Source organism: Ambystoma mexicanum, chromosome 4q (assembly GCF_040938575.1).
Source record: "Ambystoma mexicanum isolate Mex_15411 chromosome 4q, UKY_AmexF1_1, whole genome shotgun sequence".
Classification (NCBI taxonomy): Eukaryota; Metazoa; Chordata; class Amphibia; order Caudata; family Ambystomatidae; genus Ambystoma; species Ambystoma mexicanum.
In genome coordinates, this window is record NC_090928.1 from 1,270,753,623 (window position 1) to 1,270,767,061 (window position 13,439).

At 45.9% G+C, this 13,439-nt stretch overlaps 1 protein-coding gene across 2 annotated transcripts in view; it reads left to right on the plus strand.

Moving 5' to 3' along the window:
• The window catches only part of MRPL2 (mitochondrial ribosomal protein L2), a 223,333-nt gene that overhangs the window by 40,120 nt on the left and 169,774 nt on the right, over positions 1 to 13,439 (plus strand). For both annotated transcript variants that reach the window (XM_069608891.1, XM_069608892.1), the window contains exon 2: positions 3,750 to 3,914. In XM_069608891.1, coding sequence (XP_069464992.1) covers positions 3,813 to 3,914 — 102 coding nt within the window. In that variant the 5' untranslated portion in view covers positions 3,750 to 3,812. The remainder of the gene's footprint in view (positions 1 to 3,749; positions 3,915 to 13,439) is intronic.

Here is a 13,439-nt window from a genome sequence, read left to right on the forward strand (position 1 = left end):
CTTGCAAGCTTTACATCATTTCTCCTGGTGGTCTCGAGGGAGACGGTGATTACACACGTTGTGTGTATCTTTCCACGGAAACATACGGTTGCAAGATGGGCAGAACTTGGGTTTTCTCCATGGTAAATGTGGAAAGACAGCCAGACGGGGAGTAAATAGGGAAGGATGATTGGAGACAATGTGTGATTTTTCCCCCCCCCCCCACTCTCTCTACTGTGTAGGCCGAAGCCTAATGAAGGCCCGTCGAAGAAGGTCCTTTGAGGTTGGCCCGTCTAGAAGGCTATCGCTTTGTCGAGCACCGCCGAATATGTCGCGTCTATGGAGGACGTGGAGGCAGCAGTGGTAATAATTAATGAAGTGTAATGTTAACGATATGTGAAGTTAGCTACTGTAGCTAAGAACTCCACGTAATGCAACCCACTCTGATGCCAGCGAAAAAAAATATCCGAGGACCTCGGCGCGTGAAGGACCATGGGTACAGTGCACGTTACAGTAGGGATAGTATTACAGAAACGCCCTGTCGATGTCCTTTTTGAATTTTGAAAACAAGTCATGCAATAATCAGCACCAATCACTAGATGTCAGTCTATTCAAAGCATGTGATTCTATGCAGATCCTCAAACCTCGGAAATATATAGATGTATATAAACACCAGCAATATTATGGTGGGTATTTAAAAAGGCTTGAACAAAACCTTCCACAGGAAATGTGAAAGCAGGTTAGTTATTTCAGCCAAGTGTGAGGGGTCAGAAATGTGAGGCAGACAATTCCAGGATGATTTTTCCACATAAACCATTTTATCAAATTACAAATGTTATCAAAAGCCTCACTATCCTTACTCTGACAAGGATTTCCCTGCCTATCAAAACTTAAAGAAAGAAAACCCTCTTACATAAGATTTCTGTCCCTTCAACTTAAACATTAAATACATAAAGAAACATATGGCAAGTCATAATAACATCAACATGGATATTCACAATCCATTCACAATCCGTCTTGGTAACCTGGGTGAACTCCCCTTGCCTGGGTTTCAAGGTAATTCAGTTCAAAAGAGAAGGGAGAGGACATCCATATTCCATGATACCGTCTTAGTTCAGTTCTTAACTCCTTCAATTTTACGGTAAAGTTCTGTTAACCAAAGTTCCAACAGCAAAACCGTTTTCTCTCCTTGGTGAAATAGGATTGCATCAATGTTATCCCCATCCATGATGACTTGCCACAACTTCCAGTTGTCCAAGTAAAAATGCTACAGTTCAAAAGATACAATTTCTGTAAATGTTAATGAAACACAGTTTTTGGTTAACTTTTAGTGTGCCTCTTTTCACAAGATTAGGAGTCGCAATAGGTATTTTTGTCAGGTTGACTTCACAGCACTTCTACTTCAACAACATCAACTTCTACATGAGTTTACCATGAGGTCCCACTCGTTGGCCTCATAGTAGTCCGCTTTCATTTGTTCTACTGACAACCAAATACACCACCACAGCTTCAGTACTTTGTGACACTACTACTGCTTCAGTATTTTGTGACTTTAAACAAGTTTTGATTATGACAAGATTCACTTTCGGGCACTTGAACACTTTCAAGTAGGCAAGGCATTCTTCCTCTGAATATATCTTTTCCAAAAGGGTCGGCCTCTTTGCCTCTATTGTCTGTCTGTGGCCAGCAACCTAGAATTGCCTTTGGGACACACTCCTCTCCTTTTCTTACTATCCTTGGCAATGTAGGCTGTATCAACTTCACGGAATGTTTATAAGGCGCGGGTTCCCTTCCCACACTTTGCCTTTATCCCTCTGTCTACTGTTAGCCACAATCATTACCCAGAAGCTTTGTTGCCACCCTTTTGTCTTCAGGTAATGCTTGCTCACTTCTATCTCGCGTAATACAGGTGTTCTGTTTGGCTCACAGTACAATACAAACTGTTCTCTGTCACTGGGTAAGGCTGGTTTCAGTCTTACCTGTGACAATACCTTGTTCGCCTTTGGCTTGGCCAATGATTGTGCTCTCCAACTTCAAATAATGATTGAACACTTGTCTTATCTTGTAAAGTTGTTGATCTCTTTAACATAAGATTCTTAGATCACAGGAATCTTAATTAGCCACACATGACCACTCCTTTGTGTGCTTTCACAAGTTTAAGTTCAACAATTTGTGTTTCAAAGCGTTTTTCTTTACACGAGTGAAGAGAAGGAATACCTGATCCCACGCGAGTGACACATTTCTTGTTAAAGGCTCAGTACTCCACTTTACCTCGCTTCTACTCTTAAGCAAGTGATTATTCAGCTGACTACTGTTGCCGGCAGTGCTTACGCAAGGAATTAGAATTGCCGGTTGAACTCGCCGGCTTCTGTCACTTTCTCTGCATGCTGCACAACTTCTATGGCTTCTGACTTTCCATGAACCCACACCCTTCCTTTTTGAAGGCATCTCTGGTCTGGCCACTCAATTAAGGAGCCCCTTTTGCTTCTGAGACATACGGCAGCACTGCAACTTCTCGCCACGGACTCCAACACGCTTCCTGCTGCGCTATCTCTGCAATTAGGCTCACATAGGAAAAGGCAGCCTCTGTACACCAGAGTTTGGAGGAACAAGACCTTCTCGGTACAAGCATGTGAAATCTGCATCACAGACCAGCGTCCCTTTGGTTCTCCCACTTCTGCCTGGATTGGCAATGCTGCATCCACTCCAGCCACAGTTCTAGCTCTTTCTCATTGCCTGCACCTCATGGGGGCTTTTAAACCTCAGTTTCCCTCTGGTGGGGGCAATCAGGCTTAATTGCCTAACTGCTACTGCTATGTGACTCTTAAGCGCTCGTCCTCGTCCCAGTATTTGTGGGATTTTGCGATTATAAATTCCCATTCGGCTTTCTGACTTCTTTAGTTTAGGAAACAGCCATGGTTCAGACGTGCCAGGCTTCAACGGCCCCTGCAGGCAGACTTTTCACGGAAGCACTGGCACCATTAGCAACTGCGCCGGTGCTTCCATCTCCCCACTCCCATGGAATCCTATGGGGAGTTACTGAATCTGCCTCATGACTTTCCGCGCCGCCGGGACTTGTAATGTCCAGGTGGCACCAGGAAGTTAGGCGGCAGATTCTGTGTTTCCAGGTCGGCGGCAACCCACCGACCTCGGAATAAGGCCCATGGTATGGTATTGTTTTTTGATAAGGCTCCTGTATACAGGCAGATTCTGTGTTTCCAGGTCGGCGGCAACCCACCGACCTCGGAATAAGGCCCATGGTATGGTATTGTTTTTTGATAAGGCTCCTGTATACAGGCAGTGTCTCAGAACGCTCAAGGAGGGTGGGAGCACGGGGAAGAAACGATCGCACAGAGCCCTGAAATTCTGAGACGATAACGGCATTGACATATGACATTGTATTGCCAGGTAACTGCTTTGTGTATATATGACATGTAACTGCCTTGACATAGAGGAATATGGATTCACTTTGCCTTTATAGAATTAATAAAAGGCTGATGGAAGTATGCAGGATTATATGTCTTCTTAGTTTATAGCAGATATTAATGATGGCTGGTCATGACACCAATCCCAAGTGAAATATTAACAAGCTGAGTGAGCAGCTGAATTTCTTACAATGGCCTTCTGGGGGGTTGAAGTTAAGGTGGTAAAACGGCAGAGCCAAGTGGGGTATGCAATGTTGTTCGGCACATTTGTGCTATGTAACCTTCGAGTTCACCCCTCTCTATTTTGTCCATTCTGAATAGGTTGTGTTTTTTTTCTCCGTGCAGATCCTGTGCTGTTTTGAGCAAGTTCTTGGCTCCTTCCTGCGGCCTGCTTGTCTGAGGCTGAGGATGGCCCTGTCTGGGTTGAGTCGTGCCTTCAGGTGCCTTAACTTGACTTCCACGCTTGCCTCTCGCTCAGCACCGGGTTCTGCTCCCCCACTACTATCTCAGGTGAGACATGCCATCCTACCTGAGCCAGCCCATTCACACTGTACCCCACACTGCTAGTGCTTTCAACACACACTGAATATGTTGGAAATAGAGTTACTGATCCACAACTGGTATATGCTCTAGATGGGCCCCAATTTACATATGTGTAGATTACTTACCCATAATCATAATCATTCCAAGTACGGCACTTCCTTCTTCCAATGATTTCACCACCGAAGGCATTTAAGTTCCAGAAACTAAAATGGTTAATTTATACTCCTTTACTTTGAGGAGCGCAAATATAGGCTCCCCTCTTCCCCCCCACCCAGCTAGATATCTACCTAGGTATGAGCTAGCGGGGAAGGCTGGAATGACAAAAATATTAACTTGGCATGGGGAGTTCAAAAATTCAAATTCAATCCCTCATTCAGTTGGATTTACTAAAACGCTTAGCTACATATTAACATTTTTACACATTCCAGAGCGAGAGCGATTGATCTTTGAGTTTGTGCTTAACCGCATTGTGTAGGGTCATTGCTCAAGGCACGGTTTGTGGAAACATTTGATGGATAAAGGTTTTTTCTACTAAGGTGGGTGTGTGATATGGAGACCACAAGGGGAAAAGGTTCAGTGGTAAAAGAAAATCATCCTTGCCCTCAAAGTACTCTTATAACAATCCACAATAGTGCAATTAGTGTGAACATTCATCAAATCTAGTTTGCCGATTGCATGGGAATTTGTTTGGAAGAAAAGACGATGGCACATAGACTTTTATTATGTGCCAAATTATGATTCAGCTAGGTGTAGAAAATGCATGTATGCAGAAGTGGCCTCTAGGCCGGGGGTTTGGGCGAAGCGTTCTGGTCCAAGAGATGGCAAAAGGCCACAACATCCTCAACTAGAATATCATCCCTACCTTGGCTAGTGTCTCGCACCAAACCGATGGACCTAGAGAAACGCAAGTTCCCTGTCTACCAATAGGAAAGGCTGTGCCGAGCCTGGCAACAGATTCTCTCTCTTGTGCTCATGCAGTGAGCACAATGGTTTGGTGCCGTTTAATACTCATTCAACATACCCGAACAGTCGGCTACCGAAGGACCCAGTGGTGATCGTGGTAAAGTATCCCCATTGAAACATATACTGGAGAAAATCATTCTTTCTTCATTGCCCATCATGATTTGACTGGTCCCAAAGAGTGGTGAGTATTACATTAGAAGATCAGTTTACCTGTGAGAGCAAGCTGGGAAACCTGAGCTGCCTCAAACCTTGTTCTGTTTTATTTTCTTATATAGCGCGCTGAACACTGGGGTAGCTAGGCGCTTGACTTGTGTCGCTGGTTACATACATGGTATACTTAAGATACAGGCATGTAGGAATTACATTGTACATATTGGGGTAAGAATAATACAGGCATGTAGGGTGTTAGTGTGCGGCTGAGCGGAATTTACAGGGTAGAGTGCTGTGCTGTAATATCCGTATTTAACAATAATATACAAGAATTTACAATGTGGATGCAACGATAGAACTTTTACCAAGATTAACAATAGTCTGTGTGTGGTTTCCTTAGGAGGTACCTTAGGAGGGAGCACCTTGAAGTGGAAGATTGGGAATGAGTGTTCCTCTCTTAATGCTGGGTTCAAGGAGTTCCAAGTTTTAGCTGCTGGGACCGGGAAGCTGGTTCCACCCGATCTTTGGAGTCTGTATTTGGCAATGTCAAGGCAGTGGGCATAGTTGGTTCTAGTGGGTCTGGGGGTGCTCTTGGTGCAGAATGTCGGCCAGTTATTTCGGGGCGGTGTTGTTGAGGCATTTGTGGGTGATCATGAGAGTTCTTAAAGTGATTCTGTCCTCTGTAGGAAGCCATTTGACAGTCTGTCTGGCTTGGGATGTGTGGTCAAAGCGTGATATGTTGAGGGCTGCTCTCAGAGCGTTATTTTGTAGGATTTGTAGCTTGTGGATGTTTGCTTACTGGTACCTAGATAGAGGGAGTGCTCTTGCTAGTGTGATACATCTTTGTGTGGATAAGAAAGGTCTGCAGGCACTTATCCACTTAGTGGTGTAGGCCGAGGAGGAGGCTGTGGCATTAACCTGTTTTCAAAGTGACAGAGTGGAGTCGAGGTTGACCCCCAAAGTTTTGGCTTGTTTGGAGACCGAGGGTTGAGTTTCTTGAGGTGTTGTTTGGAGCCAATGAGTAGGACCTCGGTTTTGTCATCGTTTAGACAAAGCCCGTGCTTGGTCATCCAGTCTTGAATTTTACTATAGATTTCATTGAGGCGGGCGGAATCGTTCTTGTATGAACCTGAGAGTGATGAGAATTAGCATATCGTCCCCATAGTTGGTATATGGGACTTTCATGTCACCAAGGAGGTCGAATAGCATCTTGGTGAAGATGCTATATAGGGTGGGGGATACGCAAGATCCTTTTGAGTCTCAGTTAAAATAGGACCACCATGCAAGTTGGCCCCAGGCAGAGGAAGGCTGTTTGAGCCATGGAAAGACGATGCAAAATGCTAATGTCCAGCACTACGGGGGGAGGGTGGGAACCATGTTCATTAGGTTGGAGTGGACCATGAGTTGCCATGGGAGATGCAAGACCTAGACCTGCTGCTAAGTCAGAACGGATTGAGACGTGGCTGACTTGGGGCCAAGAGATCCAGCCAGAGGTGGTGAGCAGAGAAGCAACATAAGAAAAGAGCAAGGGATGAGGAGGACAGTGGAGAACCCCGACCAAAAAGGGTCTGAGGAGGTTAGCAGTGAGGTTGAGGGCTCCAACCCACGATAGGTGAGCAAACAGCAGAAAGTGTCTGGGGCGAGTGAGGAGACGTTGTAAATGTAGTTCCACCTGCTATCCTAAGATTGAAGAGAACTAAAACTAAAGAAAGTAGTTTATCGTGCATGCAGGTAGATTCTGACTTGCCCGTTCAAGTCTAAATAAAAATAAATGTTATGTGCTGGTAGAGGTAGTCCAAATTGCCATCTCAAGCCTAGAAGGAACTGAAACGGAAGAAAGAGATTGTTGTATACTGGCACATGTGGTTTGCCTAGACAGCCTAAATCTGAAGTGCTCTAGTTAGAAAGTCCTTTAAATTGCATATATGTGGTTCAAAGCTACCATTCTAAGTAAAAGAACTGGAACAGAAGAAAAACATTTGTTTTCTACTTTTATTTGTGATTCAAGATTATCAGGTTAAGACCAAAGAAATCTGGATGGGAAGAAGGACATTTTATGCTGCATGTTGATATTTGTGGTTCAAGGTTAACATTTAAAGAGACATGAGAGAGAAGACAGTGTGGTTTATGGTTCATATGTCTTACTGTGCTCCCAAGTGCCAACTCCAAAACAGAGTAACAACAGTATAATAAGTAATTTTGTATCAAGATATTTTTTTTAATCTTTTCTGAATGCTCATGTGTTGACTATTGTTTTGAATATGAAACCATCACAATATGGTATTGTGAACATCTATGGGGTTTTATAAAGCACAAACCTAGCTAGAAGCAACGGAGTGATGTACAATGGAGCGTATACCACTGATTCACTGACCTCTCCTCAGAGCTGTCCGATTAATCTGGTCCTGGGTCTGGCCGCAAGTCTCACACTAGTCTGCAATTGGATAAATCATCTACTTGTGTATGGAACCTTGGCTAGGGAGGAAATACTGGCATCAATCAGCCTGTAATGTATTGCTTAAAGACATCTAACTTCCGCCCACTCTTAGCTGTCTTTCACTCTGAAACCTGCAGCCCCCATCCATGCCCGCCCAAGTGAATCCTTAATTGTCACTCCTAATAATATCTGTTATTGCAACCTTTTACTGTATTCCCGTTCTTGTACGGCACTCCAGTGCTTCAAACTAAGTTTGCACTAAATATAATTCAGCACATACTCTTGTATAAACCCGAGTCCCATCCATTCATTATGTGAGTACAGAATTCCAGTTATCACATCCTTTAGGAATCAATCGGCTCCTGTAAGCCTTGTCAAGGCACCCCCCAAGGAGATCCCCAAATTCTGTGCATGCACCTCAATGCTTGTACTCTCTCCTGCATTGTATTTATTTTGACTGTTTGCAATGTACATGCTACGTGCAAGCTATGGCACTGACATTTGATGCTTATGTTTATATGTGCTGTCCATTTGGAAATAGTAGTCTGACACTGCATTATTTAATACCAATAACATGATTATTTTAAATGCTATCAAAGTATTCAAGAGTACCTTTTATTTAAGCCCTTGTCGTTGAAGCATATTTTCTTTTATCTTCAACAAGACTTTTTTTATTGAAAAACAAAAAGCGCTATAAGCATTGTTCAAGACTGTGATGCTGGAAATGCATTGGAGGGACAGGGCCTCCGTATCCTTGTCCTTTACTGCTTTTTATAGTGTGTCTGTCGGGTATTCTGCGCAGGAGTTCATGTGGGACTCCTGGCGGTGCAGCTCTCTTTTGGTTTGGTGAGCAGACCCATGGGATACCCGTATGGCACCCATGGGTGGGGGTGCAACCCTGTGCCCCTAGTGTATGTTTCTGGGCACCTGTGTTTGGCCCACAGAGCAGGGTATGGGCTGGTGGCTGCTCCATGCTGAATTTGACAGGTGCTCCAAGTATCCTCCATTTTGGGATACCCAGGCCCTGTCAGTGGAATCAGTTGATTCCTGATAGGAAACAAGATTACCCCTGTGGTCTCTTGCTTTCTATTGCCTGTTACCTTGTTTTCCCAAAGTCCTGGGAAGCCCTGACTCTATCCCTTCCCCCTGACTGGCTGTTGGGTGGAAGTTCCATATATGGTGTTGTTGTGAAGTCCAGGCTGGAGCCTTCCCAGTGACTATGTTGTGGGTACACCCTGTGGGTGGGACTTGGGTAAATGGAGTGTGTGACCAATATGCACTTCTTGTTGTGGATGTCTGGTTTCTGGTGTTTGACACAATGACTGAGACAGCCCTGCCCGAAACTGGAATGAATGCAGTGTGGAGTGTTGAATGGCTGGGTACTTGTCCCAATACACATAACTTGTTGTGAGTGTCTGGAGAGAAGTGAATGGCCTGAATGCAATATGCACCTGATTGGCTGACTGACCGCTGTATGCCCTTCTGAGTGATTGGTTGCCTGAGTGTGACCCAGCAGAATGAATGAGAGATCAACTAGTATATCTGGGGGGCCTCTCACTGCTAGAATTTGTGTTCAGAAGCTGAAGTCCAAACTACGAAGAGTAACTGGAGTGAAACTGAAGCTTGACCTTGAAGCCCTGCTGGAAGAGAAGAATTGCTGTTGCCCTTCATCAATCTGAAAGCTGCTGTGTCTCCAAGGACTGACCCAGAGAGGACCTGGTAAGGCGCAGTCTTCCTGAGCTACGAGGGACCATCGTGCACCAGCTGATCTTTGCCAAAGCTCCCTGGTAGACAGACCTACAACAGGCTGCCGACCGGAGACGGGGACTGCTGCGAAATCCCAAAGCGAAGCGCCCAGACTGTTTTCCGCCACTGCCGCCAACCGTTGTCGCCGTGCTCTGGTTGCCTAAGAACTTTCGATTCACGGACGCGCTCGTCGGCCCGCCTTATCCCGCTGGAGAAGGCCAGGCTGTTGATGCGCTGAGGAGCATCCGCCGGTGGGTTTCCCGCCACCCAAAGACCACAGAGACGCCGATGACTCGATGCCCTTGCTAGGCCACAGTTCTTCAAACTCTTTGCGGTCCTGAACTATCAACACCGAGGTGCCCCGCACGCCTCTTCCTTGCAGGACATTTACGCTTCCCCGTCGACGAGCACCTCTAGAAAAGAAGCTGCCACTTCCACTGTCGTAGTTCACCCTGTTCTCCGTCAGACGTTCGACCCGTGACTCCTGCTTTAAAGGGAGGGCACTCAAGAAGGGCCGTTTGGGCACTCAAGAAGGGCCAGGCACTTTGGGGTTGCAGAACTATTGGAAAGTCTCTTGTAAACAATATATGGACTGGGCTTGTGATATATCTTTATTCTACAGGTTGCCCTGGTGGGTGTATCCCCACACACAACTGTGTCTAGGTATCGGGGCCAGTATTCTGCCACTTGTTCTAACCAACTGCTTTCCTCGTATATCTATTGTTGGTTTCCGTTACAAACTGATTTGTGTGCCATTTAACCGTACAGTTGATGCACTTTAAAGAGATCTAATAGTAACTGTGGTACCACGTAGAACGGTATATTTGCCATTATAGATAACCGAGTACAAAGTGAGTTATCATGATATTGTACATAACCTTGAATATTAATTATATAAAGACTGTGTTTTAACTAATACAGTGTGCGGACATTCCTTTGTGGGGCCTTGGGGACTACACTGTACTTAAGAACCAGCCTGCATCACCTCCTGAGAAGCTAGGCCCTGATTGCTCATCCATTGCTACCAACAATAGCGAATCTTGGCAGGGGTCCTCTGTGCTTCGCATCTGCCAAATAGAGCGCAGGAGTACAGACACGCCCCTCCAGTCTTTACAAAGACATATTGCAATACTGAGAGACATATAAGAAATGAAAAGACAAATCAAAGCATAACCTAGGGGGACCAGAGGAGAGGTCAGCCAGGTAGCAAATTGAGACTGGGGCAGCTTCAATTCGTAGATAGACACACGATGGGCAGCTGCTGGGTTAGGCATTAGGCTAATGACTGGTAATATCATTTGGGCCAAGAAACAGTTGAGATGGGTGTTGTTTTGTTACGTTCCAGCTGTTTTTGTGTGGCGAGAGAGCTAAGGAGTTGCAGCAGCCGTCCTTTTCCAGCTCATCTTCGGATCTTTCATTCCAGTGGTCGACTCTGCCGTCCAAGCCAAGAGACTTGCCTTTTAAACCGTTCTCTCTCCTTCATTGCAGCCTAGCTGTCACTCACCCCGCAGGGTGGCTGTCCTTGCCTGACAGTCAGCCAGCCAATCACACCAGAGTGCATTTGGGTGTCCTAGGAGACTTAGCAGGAGACTAAGCACAGGGAGTTTGGGCATCTCCCTCACTTCTGCCCACCCCTGACACTCGGGCGCAAGAGGCCGTCTTCAGTCCTGAAGCCCGCCAAAGGCGCAAGAACAAAGGGACCAAACCTAGATTGGGGCACAGAGACAACCTCCAGAAGGACCTTTCCAAAAAGAAATGGCGCAAAAAGGAGATCGGGTCCTGTTTAAACAATGGGGGCTTAGGCGCCATCTTAAACATGGCTCCCGCGATTTTTAGCTTTGTTTGTTTTAAAACCACTGCCACCAGCCATTTAAATAGGAAAGGGTAGCATTTGACTGCTACATGAGTATTTAGACGCAGGGGATAAATGTAACACCTCCAGCACTCTATTGTAAGATAGTGTGTGCTGGCTCTCGGAATTTGAAAAGATTAGTAAAGTCGATTTTACTTTACATTCTCTGGGAAACAGTAGTTTACCCCAGAGAAGGTTTTTAACCATTTGGAAAGTCTAAAAAGACATCCCTGTGTCACTGCACTGAAGGTGCTGTGTGACACATCTGAAAAGATGATGCCTATGGAGTTATCTAAAACTCCATAATAAAAGAACACAAGTGTAAAACAACATCAAAATACATGAGAGAGTGGGGGAAAAAAGGCTCGCACTCTTTCCAGGTTAAAAAAAAATCAAGTCCTCAAAATCCAGCAAAGTTGCTGGGGGTCTCTAAGGTGAAGGGAATTGGCACATTTATGAGAATTCTCCCTAACAGCGGTCAATTAGTGCCTAGAGTCCACATGAAGTCCGGTGCAAGCTGGGCCACTAGGCAGTACTTGTCAATCTCCGGGATCCCCAAGCTGCCAGCTCCCGGACTTCGAAGCATCACCTTCTTGGCTTTTCGAGGCTTTTTCCTCCCCAAACAAATTTCAATATGTTCGCTTGTAATTTCGGTATGTCCTTTTTGGGGATTTATATATCGGGAGGGCCTGACAGTGGTATAGCAGCCTGGGCACTAGGTTCACTTTTATCGCCGTGATTCTCCCCGTCCAGGACACCTCCTGTTTGTGCCAGCGGTTTAGGTCCATCTGGAGTTCTTTGAACAGAGCCGGGAGGTTTATCTTATATGTCTGTTCGATTCTGCTCTGGGTTTGGATTCCAAGATAGCTGAAGTGGTATTTAGCCCACGGGATGGGGAATCTAGTTGCCAGGGAGGCCGCCAGGTCTCTAGGGATGTTGACGCCCAGGGCTGTTGACTTTGCGAGATTGACGGTAAATCCTGTCACTGCTCTGAAACTGTCCAATTCCTACCACAGGGCTTTCAAGGTTTCAGGATGGATTAGGGTTAGTAGGACATCGTCTGCATGTAACGCAGCTTTGTTGGTTTCACCTTTTAACTTCGAGGTCGTGGACTAATGGGTTCTGGCGAATTCTAGAGGCAAATGGCTACATGGATAGCGCAAATATAAGTGGAGATAGGGGGCAGCCCTGTAGAGTGCCTCTGGTTATCGCAATCCTGGCGGATCTGCTACCGTTTATTCAGAGTGCTGTGGTAGGGTGTTAGTTTGCAAGCATCCATTTCAGGAATTTCGTGCCAAAGCCTTAGTGGTTTAAGGTTTCTCCTATGTAACCCCAGTCAGGCATATGAAGTGACAGGACGGCAATACGCTCCCCCATTCTATTCGCTGATTCAATGACGTCTAGGATGCGCCTGGTGTTATCCGAGGTGCTGCGGCCTGGGATAAATCCCATCTGGTCCTGGTGGATCAGATCCGGGAGGATTTTCATTAGCCTGTGTGCCAGAAGCTTGGAGAATATTTTGGCTTCAATGGTCATCAACGTGAGGGCCTGTACGACGAGCAGAGTGCCGGGTCCTTCCCTGGCTTCAGTATCAATACTGTGATAGAATCCTCCATTGAGGGAGTGATGCAGTTTGTTGAGAGAAAAGTGTTGAATAGGGCTGCCAGCTGGGGATCCAGGATGTGGACGTACTTTTTGTAGAACGGGGCGGTCAGACCGCCAGGACCTGGGGACGTGTTTTTCAGGGAGCGGATGATCTTGATCACTTCCTCTGTTGAGATTGGCTGTTCCAGAGTGTCTAGCTGGGGATGAGGGAGGGGCCTCTGAGTGTATTGCAGGCATTGGATTTGTGCTTCTTTATCTGTTGGAGCACCTGACATAATATCCCTGTGGTATTCTGTCATGATTTCCAGTTTTTCCGCTTCTACGCAGCAAGGCTGCCGCTCTGGTCTTGGAGGATCGGAATGTTATTCCTGGAGTGTAGCATTTTGAGCTGGTGTACTAGCAGAGGATTGGCCTTGTTGCTGTTTAGTAATATTGCTTCATGTACGCTAAGGCGTGGGCCGTGCGATCCACCAGGTGCATTTCAAGGGCCGCCGTTGCTTTTTTAAGGGCCCTCCCTGCCTTCGCCGTCTAACGTTCTTTGAAACTCGCCTCTTGTTCCGTGACCTCTTCTTCAAATTTGGAAAGCTGGGGTTGGTGTCTGTTCTTATGCTCCGCTCTACAGTTAATGGATATACCTCGAATCACCGGCTTCATTGCGTCCCAGACCATGGCTTCCAAGGTGCCCTTTGCTGCATTTTCCTCAAAATAGTTTGTAAGGGATGATCAATATTTCACGGCT